General features: G+C 34.9%; 1 protein-coding gene across 3 annotated transcripts in view; it reads left to right on the top strand.

Annotated features, from left to right (window-relative positions):
* The window catches only part of LOC148947112 (constitutive coactivator of PPAR-gamma-like protein 1 homolog), a 124,447-nt gene that overhangs the window by 77,241 nt on the left and 27,989 nt on the right, over positions 1-19,217 (top strand). For all 3 annotated transcript variants that reach the window (XM_089096876.1, XM_089096874.1, XM_089096875.1), the window contains exons 10-12: positions 9,509-9,776; positions 11,577-11,691; positions 14,839-15,027. In XM_089096876.1, the coding sequence (XP_088953002.1) occupies positions 9,509-9,776; positions 11,577-11,691; positions 14,839-15,027 (572 nt within the window). The remainder of the gene's footprint in view (positions 1-9,508; positions 9,777-11,576; positions 11,692-14,838; positions 15,028-19,217) is intronic.

Here is a 19,217-nt window from a genome sequence, read left to right as displayed (position 1 = left end):
AGCCGGCTCCAGTTTTTCAAAACTTTGTTTTAAGTTTATCGGCAATTAGTTATTCGATCAGTTACTCACTAGTTGCACACGTGCTGATTTCTTTTTGGAGAGGGCTGGGGTTCACGAAAAACACTACTTTTTTTTTGCTGACTGCTCTTGAATGTTTTAGGGGGATTTTTGGACTATCTCCTGTGGGGATTCCACCATGCCCCCCCCCCCGCGTCTTCATACTGGTTTCAATTATTCTCTTATTGTTTGTTCTTTTACCCTCCTGGATGACTAAGGTGCTAAAAGTAAAATTTATAATGTCTACTTTAGTTACCTTTTAGTAGATTTTAACCCGTTATGGTGAGAGTTTGGGGGAAATCTGATCTTGATGCACTATTTTCATTGGAAAGGGAAGGATAACCTTAGGCAAAGAGGCACCAGTCCTACAAAACATCTCTTGCCCCCTCCCAATGAAGCAACATTAGAAACTACTAGATTAAACTTTGAAGAATGAGAAACGTACTGTTAAATTTTTATTTTTTTAAGTAAAAAAATGATAACGTATCAACCGTATATCGAACGTCTAAATGGATAGGCTTGTATAAATAGCTTAAAAATTCCCTTTCTGAGGTGGAGGCGCACGGAGTTGTAGGGATCTCTCCTTATTTTTCACCAGAAACGATCATTTCATGTCATTTTTTGTGCGTTACAAAAGTTCTATTTTGTTTTACAAAAATACTTATATATACTCAGAATAATATAATTCGGAATAAGACGGTGGAGGGGGTTCTTTTACACACGTTTCATATGATGGTGGGGGCTCTCGTGACTGCTGGTTATTTGAACCATCTTGATTCATTTCAGAACGTAGTCTTCTTATAATTGTTGGTATGTCTTCTCTTGGCCTAGGTCTTCTTCGCATTAAGCAAAGCCAAGTATTGAGAATTAACCCGCTTATTACCAGGACTCCCCCAACAATGGTTACTTCTTCGCTGTTATCTACTAGGATAAGGATAATTCCTATGCTGAAGCTTAGTATTAGAAATCTTCTTGCAAAGTATGTTTTAGTTGCTTCATCCATCCTGAAATAAAAAATAATCTTTAAGAAAGTGTCAGCTTTGAAATGAAGATGTTGACTATGATTTTATTAGTAGACAAGGACTGTTATAGAACTAGAATTCCCAAGCCAAGCCTTTTATGTTTCAGTTTTGCCAGGGTCGCTGGGTGTCGACCTTTTATTTGTCAGTTTTGCTGAAACTTTGTTAAAATGCTTCTCGTACCCCAAAAAATAGAGAAAGTGCAAGAGCAATTTAGGAAAATGTTTTATATTCGTAATAATATGGATATTTGATGTAGGTGGGGATCCAAAGGCCCCTCCCTTCGTGTGTGTCTAGTGCAGCTCCTTATTCCTTTCCAACCTTGGTTTTAAAGACAACAGTAAACGATTTTGACAGATTAACCTCTTGGAGGGGGAGAAAAAATTATGTCATTTTGTTCTATGTTTCATTGTCAGTTAGTATTTGTTTTCTGCTATCAGCAATATGGCCATAAAAGAATTTGTGGAAGTGTATAACCGTTTTTTGTGTCAGAAGATAAGAGCATTTTTGCATCTCGTAAATTATATGACGGCAGTTTGCCGTTTTTTATTGTCATTATTGCAATAATTAACATGATTCTAAGGCTTTTTTTTTCTTTTTTTTTTGAGAAACGTGACGATATTTTTTTAAAGATGGTGGACTTGAACGTTTTATCCCCGTTCTTTAAACTGCGCATTGTTTTGACTTCTATTATATTTTTAAATTATTTTGCTGGATAGGTTCATCGAGAAGCGCATAGAAGGTCCATCAAGAGCTAAATATTGAGTTTTAAACCTAAAACTTCTGTTTTGTTTAGACGTATACTTACATTGAAGTCTCCTTTTCGCATTTCCTAATTGTATCTTCTAATTTGGTAGCGCCAAAGTTTTTACTTAGATAAAGAACTTGAACATTTATCTTTGCCTTCTTTTTCGTCCTTGTAAGTTAGTTTAAGGATTTTAGGACTGGAGAAGAGAGTTTCGCAAAGGTGCAAGACAAAGTTTAGGGCTGCTGGACGTTGTTCACATACTTTTGAAACACTTCCGACGTTGATTTTTTTTTTAGTTTTACAGCCTATATTGCTGTAATACGAAATACTTCCTAATTTAAGATAGTGCTGACGGGTTGCTTTAAGAGAGTAGGGAGTAAGATCGAGCCTTAAATTCGTCCTTGTTTTAACTCAAAGTGATCAGGACTTATGTTTAGCTTTATATTACTTTTCAACAATGTTTCAACAAGAAAAATCCAAGCCATCGCTTCTACAACTTTGGAGGGAATGGGGTCGCAACCCCATAGAAGAAGGGTCGTTATAGGTAATAAAAATCGTGTTTTGTCGTTTTAGCAAAAATGATTGATTATAGTTTTTCAGTCCAATGTAAATGTAAAGATAAAAGTTTAGAAAGATGTAAAGGTGCGCAGCAATAGATAATGAGAAAATTTGGCTCCACTGTTATAATTAGACTGACCTTGTTATTTATTGTAGGCGGAGGGGGGGGGTAGCTGACTTCATTTTTGACCTATTTTAGGGGATGGGGTTGCGGCACTAAAAAAAAACAAGTACAGGCTGCAAGTTAGCTTACTGCATAAACATTTATTTTGAACCTGAAGTCCTTAGCTTCCTTATATTTTATTAAGAAAAATTATTACATCTTGGGTATTAATGTCAGTATAAAATCTCTAGTTTAATATCTATGTACGTGGAAAATTATTATTGGTCGGTTTCCTGATAAATGTCAGCCCAATGCCAGTGAATTACTATAGTTAATGTCTTGACAAACGGGTATTCCCTAAACTAGGGAAAATTGCAGCTGCCCGGAAAGTTTTTCACAGATGGTCTTAGCATAGTAGTTAGGCTTATTTTTGTCACCTATTATCAAAATAAGAATAAATATACTATTTGCATTTTGTTAAAAGAGAATTTGTGGCTTGGTGTTTTTTCTCTCGGATTATTTCCACTCTTTCGAAGTATTATGTAGTTTTTTTTACTTGGTTTCAGGTGTCTCATCAAATTTCGAAACTAAAGATTTTAGAACTTTGTCTAGAGATTTATTGAGATTTATAATCTCAAAGAAATTTATCTAGAGATTTAATGGTGTTCATAGTAAGCTAACGACAGAGAGACAGGAAAACCAACAAAGGAAAGAAAAGAAACAAGACTTTGACAAAAAGTATAACGGGCCAAACTTAGAAATTTTAAGCTTTTTATAATCCTTAATATATTCCTTTTATGTAATATATCGTTTTATAATCTATATGTATGTATTTGGTAAAGTTCTAAGTTCTAGGTGTTGTCCATGGTTTTTACACATTTTGCACCTCTCAGCTTTCTGGACCTGCATCCCCACTTCTAGTGCGCACCGAGCGATATATGCTCGGCCCCTCGCTTAAATTATTTTTTAAGGGATCAATGGAATTGCAGCTCAAAGAATCTGTTTAGACGTTTACAGTTAGGGTGGTATTTAGACCCAAAATCCACCCGCCCCCCTTTAATTTTGATTCGCGCGGTTTCTAGTAATGTCTTCTATTACTCATAATTTGCCAATTTTTTCTGTTTTCAAACCTGCCCCCCCCCCCCCTTGATTAGATTCCTGCGTATATGTATGGAACTTATGTTATGAAATGGGACTATATTTTATTTTTATGTATTAGAGCGTTGAAACTATGTCGACAATAAAGGTTTTACGATTAAATTTATAAACCAAACTCACGTTTTCTAATTGTATCAAAATGTTCCTGCACTTATAAAAATAGGTTGTACGATAGCCTTTCGTCTTGACCATTTTCAGTGACAAATCAAAAATTATTTTCAATCTTTTCAGCTTTATCGTAATCTGGATGATAAAGATGATGTTGCAATTCATGAAAAAACAGGTTTTATCTTCAAAATACTTAATCTTGGTCAATAAATCATAATCCAAAATGCACCTATTTATACTGATTTGTATTCCTGTCTCTAACAACTTGACGCTTTTGAATTTCACCTTTTGTCGACAAATCATATAAACACTTTTATTTCAATTTGCCTGGCTTATTATTTGAAGCATCACTTTGTTTGCAATTTTTTTTTTTTTATTATTTCAAATGCTGGACTGTAAATGTAAAAAATATTATTAAGTTAAAGTATTCTAAAGTCTTATTTGTTTCACATTTGGATTGGGTACTGAAATTGATGTTTTTAGGCGAAGTTTTTGTGTTAAAATGCATCTATGTCGTACACCTCGATGTATAGTTCTTTAGAAGAACTTCTAGTTATAAACAATACTGACAAATAAATGCAGCATCTAAAAATGCTAGCGTTTTTCTCAAATTCCGTTTAATGTTTTTTGTTTTTGTTTAATGTTTTTTTTTTCAAAAATATTTTTTTCCTTCAAAATTCCCCAAATGCACAGCTCCCCTCTTAAAAAGGAAAATTATATGCTATGAACATTGTATCCCCCCGCCTTACCAACTATTTCTTTGTATTAGGTAAACGAGCTGATGGAAATTAATGATTTAAAATCAATTAAAGAAGGCCAGTCTCAGTTGGTAAAAAAAGGTAATTTTAATAGCAATTTTACCCAACTCGGTTTGTTAAAAATGACCAGCCAGTCGGTTAAATCCATTCCCTACCTCCCCCTCTCAAATATTTCGGCCAATGACGCCTCTGCTCATAGAATGTGGAAATATTTCACCTGGTGGAAAGTTTCGGCTTTCGTGGGCAATTCCATGTGAATACAAAATTTGGAATGTGTTTGGTTCAACAATGCTTTAGAGAAAAGGAAAAAAAAGAGGTGTGTAGAAGGCCTCTTTGCATGTAGGTCGTCAAAGGGGCGTATCAGCAATGTCTCAGGAACTGCTTAGTTTGTTAAGTTATAACTTTCAGGGCATGTTGAGGGAAATGTTGAACTAATCAAAAGACTCGATGTGTTTACCACCACTGCTACTACTCCTATCTATAAAATGCTTTATCGGAGGTAGGCCACTGGATATCCTAATCTTTTTTCTTATATTCGCTGGCTTATTAACTTTGAAAATCCAAAAAATGATTGGTTTAAGTTATTGTGAATAGCAGAGCCATCAAGCTTGCGTTTATAGTCAGAGATATATTGGGTATGAGCAAAGTGTTTTTTCTATGTAGAATTTAATCATTAACTGTGTATTTTCTTGGTCCTTTTTGTAATTCGAGGCTTGTGCCCAGTTTTATTTTAAGCCAAAGCCCTCTTTTTGAAGACAATTTGGTGGCCTGTATTATCATATGGGAGGTCAAAATACCTATAGCATTTAAGATTAAACTTATTCCGCCCTCCTCTTAGTACAACCATGTTAAGGTAATATGTTGATATTGTACATATGCAGTATGAAAGGTTTAAAGCCTTGATTTGGTTAGTCCAAAAAATTATTCTATCACCTTCAAGATTTATATATGATCAAATTCTTAAAAAAGAAAACAACATGTGGCGCGGCGGCGACAGGCGGCGTGGAATTTCTTATTGCAAACATATTTTTCATGCGCGTCTTTTTGCTTGTTGATAAATCTGAAATTGCCAGTGGGTCCGTATTTTATGAGCATATAAAAAGTCCTTTTCTGTTTTTGGCAAAATGTGCCTGTGATAGATTCAGTGTGAAGAGCCTATATGTTGTGGATCTTGTATGCACACCTCATATCTGGCATTTTGGGCAATGCTTAGTTAAGGTTTCATCTCTGTGCAATTTTTTATGTTTTGTCGAATAATGCTAGTAAAAAAAAATCATAAAATTTAGTTTCAAAAGTATTGCTACAAGGTAAAATCTGTATTTTGTTTGAATCTAAAAATCATTTGTATGCATAATGTGAAAATTTTCTTACAAATCGTGCGCGTTTTCTCAGCCGGAATTTCAATAGCGTAGTTATGGAATAAATTCAATCTTTTGTCGTTCAGTTTTATGTTAATGACCAGTCTGTTTCTAAAACTGTTTTTTCCTTCTCCTTATTCTGATAAGTTGACATTTTTCTTTCAAACAGTTCGTGGTAACGAACTGTAAGTAAGGAGCCACCCGGTTCCATAGTAACTGAAACTCTAAAAAACGGAATTTTGATACCAATAGATACATCAAAAGAATCGGATTTTTATGTTGATTTCAAATATATAAGTTTCATCAAGTTTAATCATACCCATCGAAAGTTACGCGAGTTACCCATCAAAAGTTACCTGAGAAAATTTGGCTGATTTTCGGAAAGACCCCCTAAAAGTTATAGAACCTTAATGAAAATCACACCATCGTATTCAGCGTATCAGAGAACCCTACTGTAGAGGTTTCAAGCTCCTATCTACAAAAATGAGGAATTTTCCATTTTTTGCCAGAAGAAAGATCACGGATGCGTGTTTTTTTTTGTTTTTTTTCCAGGGGTAATCGTATTGACCCAGTGGTCCTAGAATATCGTAAGAGGACTCATTGGAACCTAAATTAAAATTTCTAGTGCCTCTTTTAAGTGACCAAAAAAAATGGAGGGCACATAGGCCCCCTCTCCCGCTCTTTTTTTCCTAAAGTCACCTGATCAAATTTTGAGATTGCCATTTTACTCAGCATAGTCGGAAAATCTTATAGCTATGTCTTTTAGGATGACTTAATCCCTGAAAGCCCCCAGGGGGAGGGCTGAAAGTTATGAACTTTACCCAATGTTTACATATAGTATTGCTTATTGGGAAATATACAGACGTTTTCAGGGAGAATTTTTTCTGGTAAGGGGGGGGGGTCGGGGGTTATATGGGAGGATCTTTTCATGAAGGAAGTTTTCATGGGGGATGGGACATTGCTAGGAAGGGGGTTCCGGATTTCCCATCATTATTTAAAAAAAAAAATCAGAAATTAAATATATAAAAAAAACTAGTTTTTCAACTGAAAGTAAGGAGCAACATCAAAACTTAAAACGAACAAAAAAATATTAGCTATATGATTGGGTTCACCTTCTAGTCAATGCCTCGCTCTTTAAGCAAAAGATCTTTTAGTACTTTCATAAGAGCTATTTATTCTAATTAACGGCCTTTGTGATTAAGCGGTCATTTTTAAAGAATTGGAACAAAATTTGAACTTTAGCTTAAAGAGCAAGGTATTGACTAAGGGGCAAACCCCCTAATATACGTATTAAAAATATATGAATATAGAAGATCGTTACGTAAGTTAATTCTTAAGTTACGTATGTTTATTTCTAATAAAAACGTTCGTAAATAAAATTCAACAAGTTTCGAGAAAGCCATTTAACCAAAAAAATAAAATTAGTATACAAATTTCGTTTTAATTATTCATGCACGTTGACCAAAATCAAAACATGCATTAATTCAAAAACGTTCACAAATGAAATAAAAAAAAACAAGTTTTTTTTTAATTGAAATTAAGGAACGACGTTAAAACTTAAAACAAACAGAAATTATTCCTTATATGAAAGGGGCTGTCCCCTCCTCAACGCCTCGCTGTTTACGCTAAAGTTTGACTTTCTCACAACTCAATTTTTTTTAAACAATAAAATTTTTTTTTGATTGCAAATTTTTTTAATTAACTTTAACGAAATTCACAAAATCAGATTCGGCTTATCAAAGAACACTATTAAAGAAGTTTCAAACTCCTAACTGCAAAAATGTGTAATTTTGCATTTTATTTAACTTTAACGAAAATTACACCATCACATTCAGTCTATGAGAGAACCCTATTAAAGAAGGTTCACGCTCCTATCTGCAAAAAGGTGGAAATTTGCATTTTTTGCTCGAAGAAAGATCACGATGCATGTTTTTTTTCAGGGGTGATCGTTTCGACCCAGTGCTCATAGAATATTGTGAGAGGGATCATTCAAACGGAACTTAAAAGTTCTAGTGCCCCTTTTAAGTGACCAAAAAACTGGAGGGCAGCTAGACCCACTTCCACGCTCATTTTTTTTTTTTTTTTTTTAGCAAAGTCACTTGACTGAAATTTTGAGATAGCCATTTGGTTCAGCCTACTCGAAAAATGTAAAAACTATGTCTCTAAGGATGACTTAACCCCCCACAGTCCCAAGTGTAAGGGCTGCGAGTTTCGAACTTTGCCCATTGTTTACATATAGTATAGGTTATTGCGAAGTATACGGATATTTTTCGGGGGGATTTTTTCTGGTGGGGGGGGGGCTGAGGGAGGGGTTTACGTGGGATGATCTTTCCATGGAGAAATTTTTCATGAAGGGGGTGCCGAATTTCCCTGCATTATTTAAAAAACGATCAGAAATCAAATAAAAAACAAGTTTTTTAAACTGAAAGTAAGGAGCGACATTAAAACAGAAATTATTCCGTATATGAAAGGGGCTGTCCCCTCCTCAACGCCTCGCTCTTTACGCTAAAGTTTGACTTTCTCACAACTCTATTTTGTTTTAACAATGAAAAACTTTCGCGTAAAGAGCGAGGCGTTGAGGAGGAGACAGCCCCTTTCATATACAGACTAATTTCTATTCGTTTTAAGTTTTAATGTCGCTCCTTACTTTCAGTTAAAAAAACTTGTTTTTTTTATTTAATACACGCAAGGACCGAGGTACGATAGATAATAAATTAGCCTGTATCCTTACTTGTTTTGTAATATTATCTTTTAAGAAAAGTAGCACTTGAATGGTGGTGAATAGAATTAAACAATGGTAATAGTACAATTTGTCCACTCTTCTTAACTGAATACCACAATAACGAAATTATTACTCCATTACGTTCAGAAAATTTCTATTTGTTTGATTTTGACAGTCGCTTCCAGTTTAACTCCATGCCAGACCCCCCCCCCCCCCTCCCCGTCCTCTCCTCCGAATGCCTGGACGTTGCACTAGGCTATATGCGAAAGCATTTTTTCAAATTGGTGCTATATATCGACTGTTGATGAGAATGAGACTGTTAAAACCCTTGGATTTAGCATCCGGGCACTAGGGGAAGGCTGATATCTAACAGTATTGTTTATCTCCCTCCTCCCTTCTGATCTAAATACTATAATAGCAAAATTGTTTCTTGGTTACGTTCAGAAAATTTCTATTTGATAGATTTTTTCCAGTCGCTTCCTCTTAAAGTGCATCCCAGTAATAGTTTAAGCTGTAATGGAGTAAAAGTAGCAGCAACTCTTGAAATATAAACAATGGTAATTTTGTGAACGTGGTGAAGTAAAGAATTTTTTTTTTTGCTATTATAATGAATTAGCTACAGAATTAGTTTGCAGTTGCAATGTTTAGCTCAGAAAGTGACATAAACTATATTATTATTTAAATTAATGCTAATATAGGCTTTACTGTCTATATTAGTGTTTTTTTTGTTTTTTTCAACCGTCAATAACCAAAAACAATCTTTTTTTTTTTTTTTTTCCGAAGTTGATTGTTTTACTTTGTGTTGCTCTCCGTTATTTATGCGTTAAGCTGACACATTGAGCTCGGCTCTACATTGGCTTAAGTTATAATTTGTTATTACTTTTTCAGTTAATTTAAAATGTCGTATTTCACTTTGTAGATTCCGACGAAGCTCACCAAATCCCAGATATTGCTATCAAGGAATGGGTTTGGTGCAAAGGAAACGAATTCAAAGAACCAGATCATGTAAGAGCCACTTCCATTGGCTGGGCCGTTCCAACTGTTAACACTTTGTGGTTTGGCACTGGAGAAGATGATATAAAAAGGCGAATGAGGGCCTATCTCTCGTGCATGCGCAGTGATGTGCAGATTATGCTGAACCCAGCTTTTGTGCCACAGAAGTTGGTGATTCTCGTGAGCGTACTGAGGTATGTTTGATGGTTTGATTTTATGAGGTATGTTTGTTTAACAGAGATTGTCTCGATTAAAATATACAAATATTTAGCTCAAATTAACAAAGAATGATTATACCTACTCAGAGCTGAAGAACATCCATCTGGTTGGATGAGCTGAAGCCAAAACACCAGCATTGCCAAAGCAGAGCTGTTATACTTTTTTGGGCATGTTGGCTTATTGTTTTTCGCTTTTACGCATCCGTCGATTAAATGCGAAATTTAACCCTTTCTTGTTTAAATTTCGGAACTGTTCAGTTGTGTAAATGAAGATTTAGTATATCTTCAACCTTGGCCTGTCGCCAAGTACCCAACAAAGCCATGACTCGCACATTTTCTAATCTTCGGACACTTGATGTTCGTCTTGTTAGTAGTTACTCTTAGCACAACGCTGCTGATTCTAGTTAAACCTACGAACGATTGTAAAAAGCTTAATATTTTGTCCCGTCTCTGGGCCTGCTGAATTAAAAAAAAAAATTGTGGAACAGTGGCTATCTGTTGACATAAATTAGTTTTGATACGGGCATGAAGCTTCCAGGAAAGGTTTTATAGTCCAACTTAGGGACTGGGAAGGAGTTTTGGATTTTCCACCCCCAGCCTCCCACTTTCTAGAACACTGACTTCTCCGAACTATGTAAATTGAAATAATATGTAAAGTTAACGTTTCAAAATAAATATTCAGCCCTTTTTAGGTTCTGTGAAGGTTTTTTCCAGCTCCTACAAACGTTCATTCTTGAGTTGTAAACCTTGGAAAAATTTATGAAAATAGGTTATAATTATTAGTATAAAGTTCTTTTTCTATTTCTATTAGTATTAAATTCTATTAATATTATTCTAATTCTATTACTATTCTAATTCTATTAGTATTAAAGAACTTCTTTGCAGAAGTTCATGAGAAGCAAACTTGAAAAAAAATAAATAAATCAAGAGAGATGAGGTCTATATTGGACTCTTTCGAGTGTTACTTTTAGGGAACGGAGGACCTAGGAACTTTAGAAAACAGTTTAAAAAAAATCCAAAGAAAAAGTTAAAAAGAGAATGAAAATTTTCATTGTTTCAAGGGTTAGAACACACGCAAATATAGGGATTTTATAGAATTATAAAATTAGAAGAAAAGATTCTTTATATTAGAAAAATATTCTCTCGTTAAGAAAAATGCGCCCCTAGTTTGCTCGCTTTTTCAAACGTAAAAAACGCTCAATATGGTGGCTTTGTCAGAGGACAGAGATTTTTGGGTTTGAAGCTCCCCTCCTCCTGAGGATCTTGAAAGGCCATATAATTATTAAGACCTTATGTGAACTCGATGTGCTTATGCGAAACTCAATTTGTAACGTAGGAACTTTAAATAACCTAAGAGCTGGTATCAATTTTTTTTGTTTTTTTTTTCAAGTGTTTGTGCGTTCGAACAATTCGAATTTCTGTTTTGAAATGCACAATCATATAAGTTATGTTGTACGTCCGAAGCTACTTAATTGTGTCTAGTGTCCATCATACAGATCCAAAGGGTTGTAACAGATACCTTTCTAAGAGGGCTAGGTTGGAGTGTCTTGTTTCAGAAGGAGGGGAGGGCAGTATGGCAAAGGTCATAATCCAATATATTGCTAACTTATAATAATTGAAACAAACGTATTCAAAAAAAGACAATTTTGTTAGTCAGTTATTGAGTTAAGCCCCCTCCCCTCTCTCGCAAGATAAATGCCTTTTTTCTTGGGCCTTTTTTTCTATGTTTAAGCTGTTCTCATGCTATTGTACTTATAAATGTATGTTTTCTTAAAGGTATATAATGACTGAGCCGCATATGCAAGTGCTTCGTCCATATGAGTTAGACGCTTTCCTCCTCTCTTCGTTCTTGCCGGAAATCAAGGACACAGAATTCACGGAGGAACTTACGGTACCTTCTTTATTCATTTTTGTCTTAAATTTGTTTTAATTCTCAATGTCCGCTTCTTTATAATGTCGAAAAAGCTGGATTGTAGAGTTTCCTTTCCAATTCTGCATGTTCAATTTCTAATTTGTTACCCTTTGTTCCTCTTCTAACTCATCATCTTTGTTCCTTTTAATTCTTAAAATTTTGGTTTTTATTTATTTTTGTTGTTTTATTTTTGAGCTTCCCCCTTTGTTTGGTATTATTGGAGTTCTCTCATTCCCCTTTTTTTGCATTTTCTTCTAATTTTTCTGATAGTGCTGAAGAAAGGGAAATAAAATCAAAAAAGCTGAAAATATGAGGATTTTGTCAGCCAGTGGCGAACCATGAAGAAGAAAGAATAATGTAGGTTTCAACCTACATTTAGGCACACAATCTGAAGGCCATTTATTCAGAGAATGGGTTTCAAAACTTTAACACATATCTTAAAAGACCATAGTTCCAAAAGATACGTCCTTGGTAATAAAATACTAAATTTCAAATCCTTATTATATCAGATTTTGTTCCCTCAAGATTTTCACTAGATTTTGCAAATCTCACATAGGTCTTTCAGACACATATTCCATTTAGCAAAAACTCGTTTATCGGAAAAATTCTCAAAACTGGAATTCCAACAGTTTCAACAAATTTGAATTTTCCTTACTAGATTTTGTTCCGGTCCTCCTTTGGAAAACATATGCTCTAAGGTTTCCTCTTAAAGCTATTCTTTCAAGTATTCAAGTATTCTTTCAAAAGGATCAAAATTTTCAGTGGTTCAAATACACGTAAATACATTGGAAATAATTACGAGTATGGATTCTGCTATTTTTAGCTCTCATGGTGAAGTCGAAAATCCAACCCTACTCAGAGGTGAAATTGTAACCCTTTTAATGGATAAAAACCCTTTTAATGGATAAGAATATTTACAAAGAAATAAAAATTGATCCCACTGACAAATACACACAGCAGTTGAGAAAAGAACTAGGAATTTTGAAAGATATTAGACTAATTACCCCTCAAATGTACAGAAAATTTTACCGCAAAGGTTGTTCAGCCCCAAAGTTTTATGATCTGCCTAAAATCCATAAGAAAGATATTCTGTTACGTCCTATTGTAGCATGTTATAGTTCTCCAGCTACGGGTATAGGAAGTTTCTTAGCCACCATTTTTAAGCCTCTTTTAAGCACACAGAAATCCTATATAAAAAACTTCATAGATCTTGTTGAGAAGTAAAAAACTCAAAGTACAACAGAAAAAACTATTTTATCTAGTTTTTGATGCAGTTTCTATGTACACTTCATGCGATGTCCATAAATGTGAGCAGGCCTTACAAAGAAAATTAGAGGAAACTTCAGCTTGGTCGGATTACAAAACTTTGGAAATTGATACAATAATGACCCTTGTTCGTCAAATAATGGGCTTATCCATGGGCACTGTCTTGTCTCCTTATTTGGCAAATTTTTACATGGATTTCATAGAACAGTCTGCTTTGAATAGTTTCCACTTAAAACACTATCTGGTTTCGTTTCGTTGATGATATCCTTTCTGTTTGGGATCATGGACAAAACTCTCTAAGACATTTTTTGGCACAATTGAACTCTTTTGATTCGAATCTCCAGTTCACAATGGAACTCGAAGATTCAGGTAAGCTGCCTTTCTTGGAGGTTTTCATTATAAATACTACTCCTAGCTTTGAATTATGTATATACAGAAAGCTGACCCATAATGATTTAAATCTACATTTCTCTTCCAATCACCCTCCTTCTGTGAAAAGAGGGGTAATAATCTCTTTAGTCGACAGAGTTTTAAAAATTTGTTCCCGTAATCATATAAATTCTGAATTAATTTCTTTTTTGAATTTCTTCTGAATTTCTTTTCTGCAATGGTTACCCAATCAAACTTATTGAAAATATCATAGATAGACGATTAAAAAAGATAAAACAAAAAAATAGGGAGCTCGTCCCCCTTGATTCAGTTACCCCGACAATTGAGAAAAAACTTTTATCGATTTATCATACATCCCGAAACTTGGTGATGAACTTGGAAAATTTTTAAAAAAACATAATCTCTCTGTTTCTTTCAAAACTGAACAAAAAGTTGAACATTTTTTCAACTCAGGAAAGGATAAAACCGACCCTATACTGGGTAGTGGTGTCTACAGAGTCCCGTGTTCACGTGGGAAGTTTTACATTGGTAGGACCCACCAACATGTGGGAAGATTCGGCATTGCCTTCGCATATTTTCGTAAATCCGACCCATCTGGTTCTTTTTGACGAGGCAACCTTAATATCAACTGTAAATGCCCTACAACAAACATTTATAGAGGTAATTGAGATAAAAAAAAATACATGAACTGAAATTTAGCAGTAAATAGAGATACTGGATATATTTTATTAAGCCCAATTTACGACAGTTTAATTTTGAAGGACTCAATCAATATTTTCACCCGGTGTAACTTAAAGTTTTATAATTTGCTAATTTTTGGATTAACTATAACTTCTATAACTTGTAACGACTACAGTAAGTGTCATTGCTCCAACATGAACCAATTAGGAAAAAAGACAGTAAAGAAAATTACCACTGAAAATTACAATATAAAAAAAAATGATTTTCTTGTACAAAAAACAAAAAGAACAAAAAAGTTTTTCTTTATAAGGGAATTAAAGAAACGACAACAAAATAAAATGTTTTAAATCAACATAAAAATGTGTAAGGATAATGGGAGGGAGACAAAGGTAGTTATTTAGTTTTGAAGGAGGAACGAAATTTTCTTTCCATTCTATACATATTATTCTAAGCAACAAACCTTGCAAATAAATATAATAGCCAGAAAAAGCTTAATCTTCCCAGCCTTCAAATCGTTTGCCTTAATTTTACTGCTATGGAGTCTACTATGTACCTATTTCTGTCCCTTCTCCCCTCTGGTATATATATATATATATATATATATATATATATATATATATATATATATATATATATATATATATATATATATATATAAAAGCGTCGTCTTTTATGCTGCTCCTCTCTCAAGGTGTCTTTTGATGTGTAACATCAGAGCATGCCCGTGTCTTAAGATTTAATTTATTCTTAATGGTGGTTTTTAGTGATTAACTCTGAATTTCATTCTAGATTTCTCCAGTTACCAAGCGCGGTGTCCAATTGGCCACTCTTTTCATGGAAGGTGTTGAGATGGCTATTTTGGCCAATGATGTTGCCGGATCTCCCATCCCTTGGCAAATGGTATGCCCCTGGCTCTATTTTGATGGAAAGGTGTTCCAAGCCACTCTTGCAAAGGCCTTTACCTCAACTAGCTATCAAGTTAGTATTGCTTTTACAGAATTGGATTTTTAGATTAGTCTCTAAATGTAATGTATATATTAACCAATGGATTTTAACAATATGGAAACATAATTGGTGATAAAATGTTAAGATTGAAAGTAAGTATGGATATCCTGAATCTTATGTAGGATTATGTTGATAAGAGCAAAAGTATAAAGTATAAAATGCATTAGTCAGATTAAAAATAATTGTATGATTTTATTCTGAAAATAGAAACAAGTTCTTAAAACATATGTTAAGTCGCATGTTAAGTTCCTTGTTAAGTTATATGTTAAGTTTGAATGATGCATAAAACCAAATCATGGGATATCTTAAATTTTACAGAATATATCCGTGGCGTTTTGCGAAAAGGGCATAAGTCCACTTTTTCTGATTTTGCAGGAGAGTATTTTCGGTACAAGTGGACTGAGCCCTTTTTGCAAAACAACACGGATATTATAAAATAAAATCTATGTCGTATGACATAATTTCTTTGTACATTACACCTATTTTCATAGACACAAAAACTGGGGAGGGGAGCCTCAGAGGGTATGACTGCAACCTCAGCCAGAGTCGACCCAGCTGTGCGTACTTAGAGAAATCTGGGGAAGGTAACTAGTAAGGTTGTGCGAAAGCACAGGGTGGCTGGTCTCTGTCCCCCCCTCCCCAATTGCAATTACTGACTGAGGGGTAGTAAAGTGGAGATCAGTTCTGTCACTGGGGAGGCAGAACTGACCCCTATGCCTTCCCAAGGCCAGAACAAAATTTGTACTTTACTGAAAAAAATGTAGATGTTTTTACTTTTATAACTTTAATAAATCAAATAATATTAACATTTTGATTACTAAATATCAGTATATGTATATTAAACTGACAATGCACATTCATTTGTATAACATACACCCTTTTAAAAATTTGGACACAAATAGTAGTGTTTAATTTAGTTTCATACCTCCTCTAGTTGACCTGAAATGGAAAGCTTGGTACCATTCGCAAAAAAATCTGTTTACTTTCTTTAATAGCTTGGATACACTTACGCTATTTTGATTTGGTTAAATTTTAAGAGAAGATGTAGCCTTGAAAGTTTGAACATAATACCCTCAATCATTCTTGGGATACTGCTGAAATGCCCTATTGGGAATTAGCATTGAAACAGTGCATTTTGAATTAATCTAAAGGCAATATTTAGTTCTTAAACATAATGGGCAAATGGGAGGGAGGGCGTGGAAGGGGGATTAGTTGCCCTCCAATCCCTTTCGACTATTAAAAACGGCATCAGCCCTTTCTATTTTCAATCGAATGAGCCCTTTTCGAAGTTCTCACGACAACTCCCTCGATACGAAGTGCCCTGTTCTAAACAACAACAAAAATAGTACATTTATACCCACATCGATCTTTGCTGTAATTAAATAAAAAAAAACAAATTCTTTTAACTGAAAGTAAGGAACGACGTTAAAACTTAAAACGAACAGAAATTATTCCGTATATGAAAGGGGCTGTCCCCTCCTCAACGCCTCGCTCTTTACGCTAAAGTTTTTTATTTCTTAAAAAAAATAGAATTGTGAGAAAGTCAAACTTTAGCGTTAAGAGCGAGGCGTTGAGGAAGGGACAGCCCTTAAAAAAACTTGTTAAAAGGCTTAGTTAAAAAAACTTGTTTTTTTATTTAATTTTTGAACGTTTTTGAATTAATGCAGGTTTTGATTTTGGCTCACCGTACATGAATAATTAAAACAAATTTGCATATTAATTTTACTTTTATTTGGTTAAATGGCTTTCTCAAAACTTGCTTAAATCTACTTACGAATGTTTTTATTAGTAATAAATACACGTAACTTACGAATTAACTTACGTAGCGATCTTCTATATCCATATATTCTTAAAGCGTATATTAGGGGATCCGCCCCCGCGTCAATACCTCGCTCTTTAAGCTAAAGTTCGACTTTTGTTCCAATTCTTTCAAAATGCCCCTTTAATCACAAAGGCCGTTATTTAGAATAAATAGCTCTTATGAAAGTACTAAAGAATCTTTGGCTGAAAGAGCGAGGTATTGACTAGGGGGTGAACCCAATCATATACGTAATATTTTCTGTTCGTTTTGATGTTGCTCCTTACTTTCAGTTGAAAAACTTGTATTTTTTTATATTTGATTTCTGATCTTTTTTTTATAACGCTGGGAAATCCGGCGCCCGCTTCATAGCAATGTCCCTTGCCCCATGAAAACTTTCTTCATGGAAAGGTCCTCCCACATAATCCCCGACCCACCCACCCCGCCACTACCAGAAAAAATCCCCCTGAAAACGTCTGTATACTTCCCAATAACCAATACTATATGTTAACATTGGATAAAGTTCATAACTTTCAGCCCTCCCCCCGGGGACTTCGGGGGATTAAGTCATCCTAAAGGACATAGTTATCATATTTTCGACCTTGCTGAACAAAGTGGCTATCTAAAAATTTTGATCGGTTGCCCTCCATTTTTTGATCACATTTTTTTGAGCACTAGAACATTTAATTTCCGTTCCAATGAGCCCTCCCACGATATTCTAGGACCACTGGGTCGATACGATCACCTCTGGGAAAAAAAACAAATAAACACTCATCCGTGATCTTTCTTCTGGCAAAAAATGAAAAATTTCAAATTTTTGCAGATAGGAGCTTGAAACCTCTACAGTAGGGTTCTCTGATACGCTGAATCTGATGGTGTGATTTTCATTAAGGTTCTATAACTTTTAGGGGGTCTTTCCCCCTTTTTTCGAAAATCAGTCAAATTTTCTCAGGCGCGTAACTTTTGTTGGACTGGATTAAAATTGATGAAACTTATATATTTGAAATCAGCATTAAAATTTGATTCTCTTTATGTACCTATTGGTATCAAAAACCCGTTTTCTAAAGTTTCGGTTACCATTGAGCCGGGTCGCTCCTTACTTACAGTTCGTTACCGCAAACTGTTTGAAAATGTCAAGCTTTCCAATCACTTTCGACTATTAAAAAGGGCACTAGGCCTTTCGATTTCCAATCGATTGATCTCTTCTAGAAACGACAACGCTTTCTATAAACACCTTATATGCCCCCAGGGCATAAATTACATCCCTTACCTTAAAGTCTGTTAGAGTTGATGTCAACCTCTTAGGCCTAATTTCCGGAACTTTCAACTACGTTAAACAAAATGGCTATCTGAAAATTTTGATTAGATGTGTTTGGGGAAATGGTGGGCGTGAGAGGGGCGATAGTCACTCTCCAGTCACCTTAAACTATTAAAAATGGCACTAGCCCTTTCAATATCCAATCAAATGCGCCCTTTTGAAGTTTCTACGACAACGCTTTCAATAAAAATCTTATATGCCCACAGGGCATAACTTGCAATCTTTGCCCTAAGGGCTGCGGGGGGTGTCATTCTCAAATACCTAATTTTCAGAACTTTCTGACTATGTTGAACAAAATAGCTATCTGAAAATTTTGATTGAATGTGTTTAGAAGAAATGGTGGGCGTGAGAGGTGGGTTAGTTACCCTCCAATCACTTTTGACTATTAAAAAGGGCACTAGCCCTTTCAATTTCCAATCAAATCCTCCCTTTTGAAGTTTCTACGACAACTCTTTCAATAAAAATCTTATATGCCCCCAGGGCATAACTTACAGCCTTTGCCCTTGGGGCTTTGGGGGGTTTGTCATCCTTAAATACATAATTTCCAGAACTTTCAACTATTTTGAACAAAATGGCTATCTCTAAACTTCGATTGAATGTTTTTGGAGAAATGGTGGGCGCGAGAGGGGGTTTAATTACTCTCCACTCACTTTCGACAATTAAAAAGGGCAATTTCAATTTCCAGTGAAATGAGCCCCTTTTGAAATTTCTACAATAACTTTCTATATAAACTTTATATGCCCCCAGGGCTTTACTTACAACCCTTGTACTGGGGGCTCTGAGGGGGTTATCATCTTAAAAGACACAATTTCAAGAACTTTCAACTACGTTGAACAAAATTGTTGATCTCAAAATTTTGATTGGATGTGTTTGGGAAGATGGTGGGCGTGAGAGGGGCGTTAGTCGCTTTCCAATCACTTTCAACTATTAAAAAAGGCTCTGGCTCTTTCAATTTCCAATGGAATGAGCCCTTTTGAAGTTCCTACGACAACACTTACAATAAAAACCTTATATGTCCGCAGGGCATAACTTACAACCCTCGCCCTG

This window comes from Artemia sp. Qi Xiang Cuo, chromosome 11 (genome assembly GCF_049724085.1).
Source record: "Artemia sp. Qi Xiang Cuo chromosome 11, ASM4972408v1, whole genome shotgun sequence".
NCBI lineage: Eukaryota > Metazoa > Arthropoda > Branchiopoda > Anostraca > Artemiidae > Artemia > Artemia sp. Qi Xiang Cuo.
Note: the sequence above shows the minus strand (reverse complement) of the source record. Positions and strands in the feature narration are given on the sequence as shown.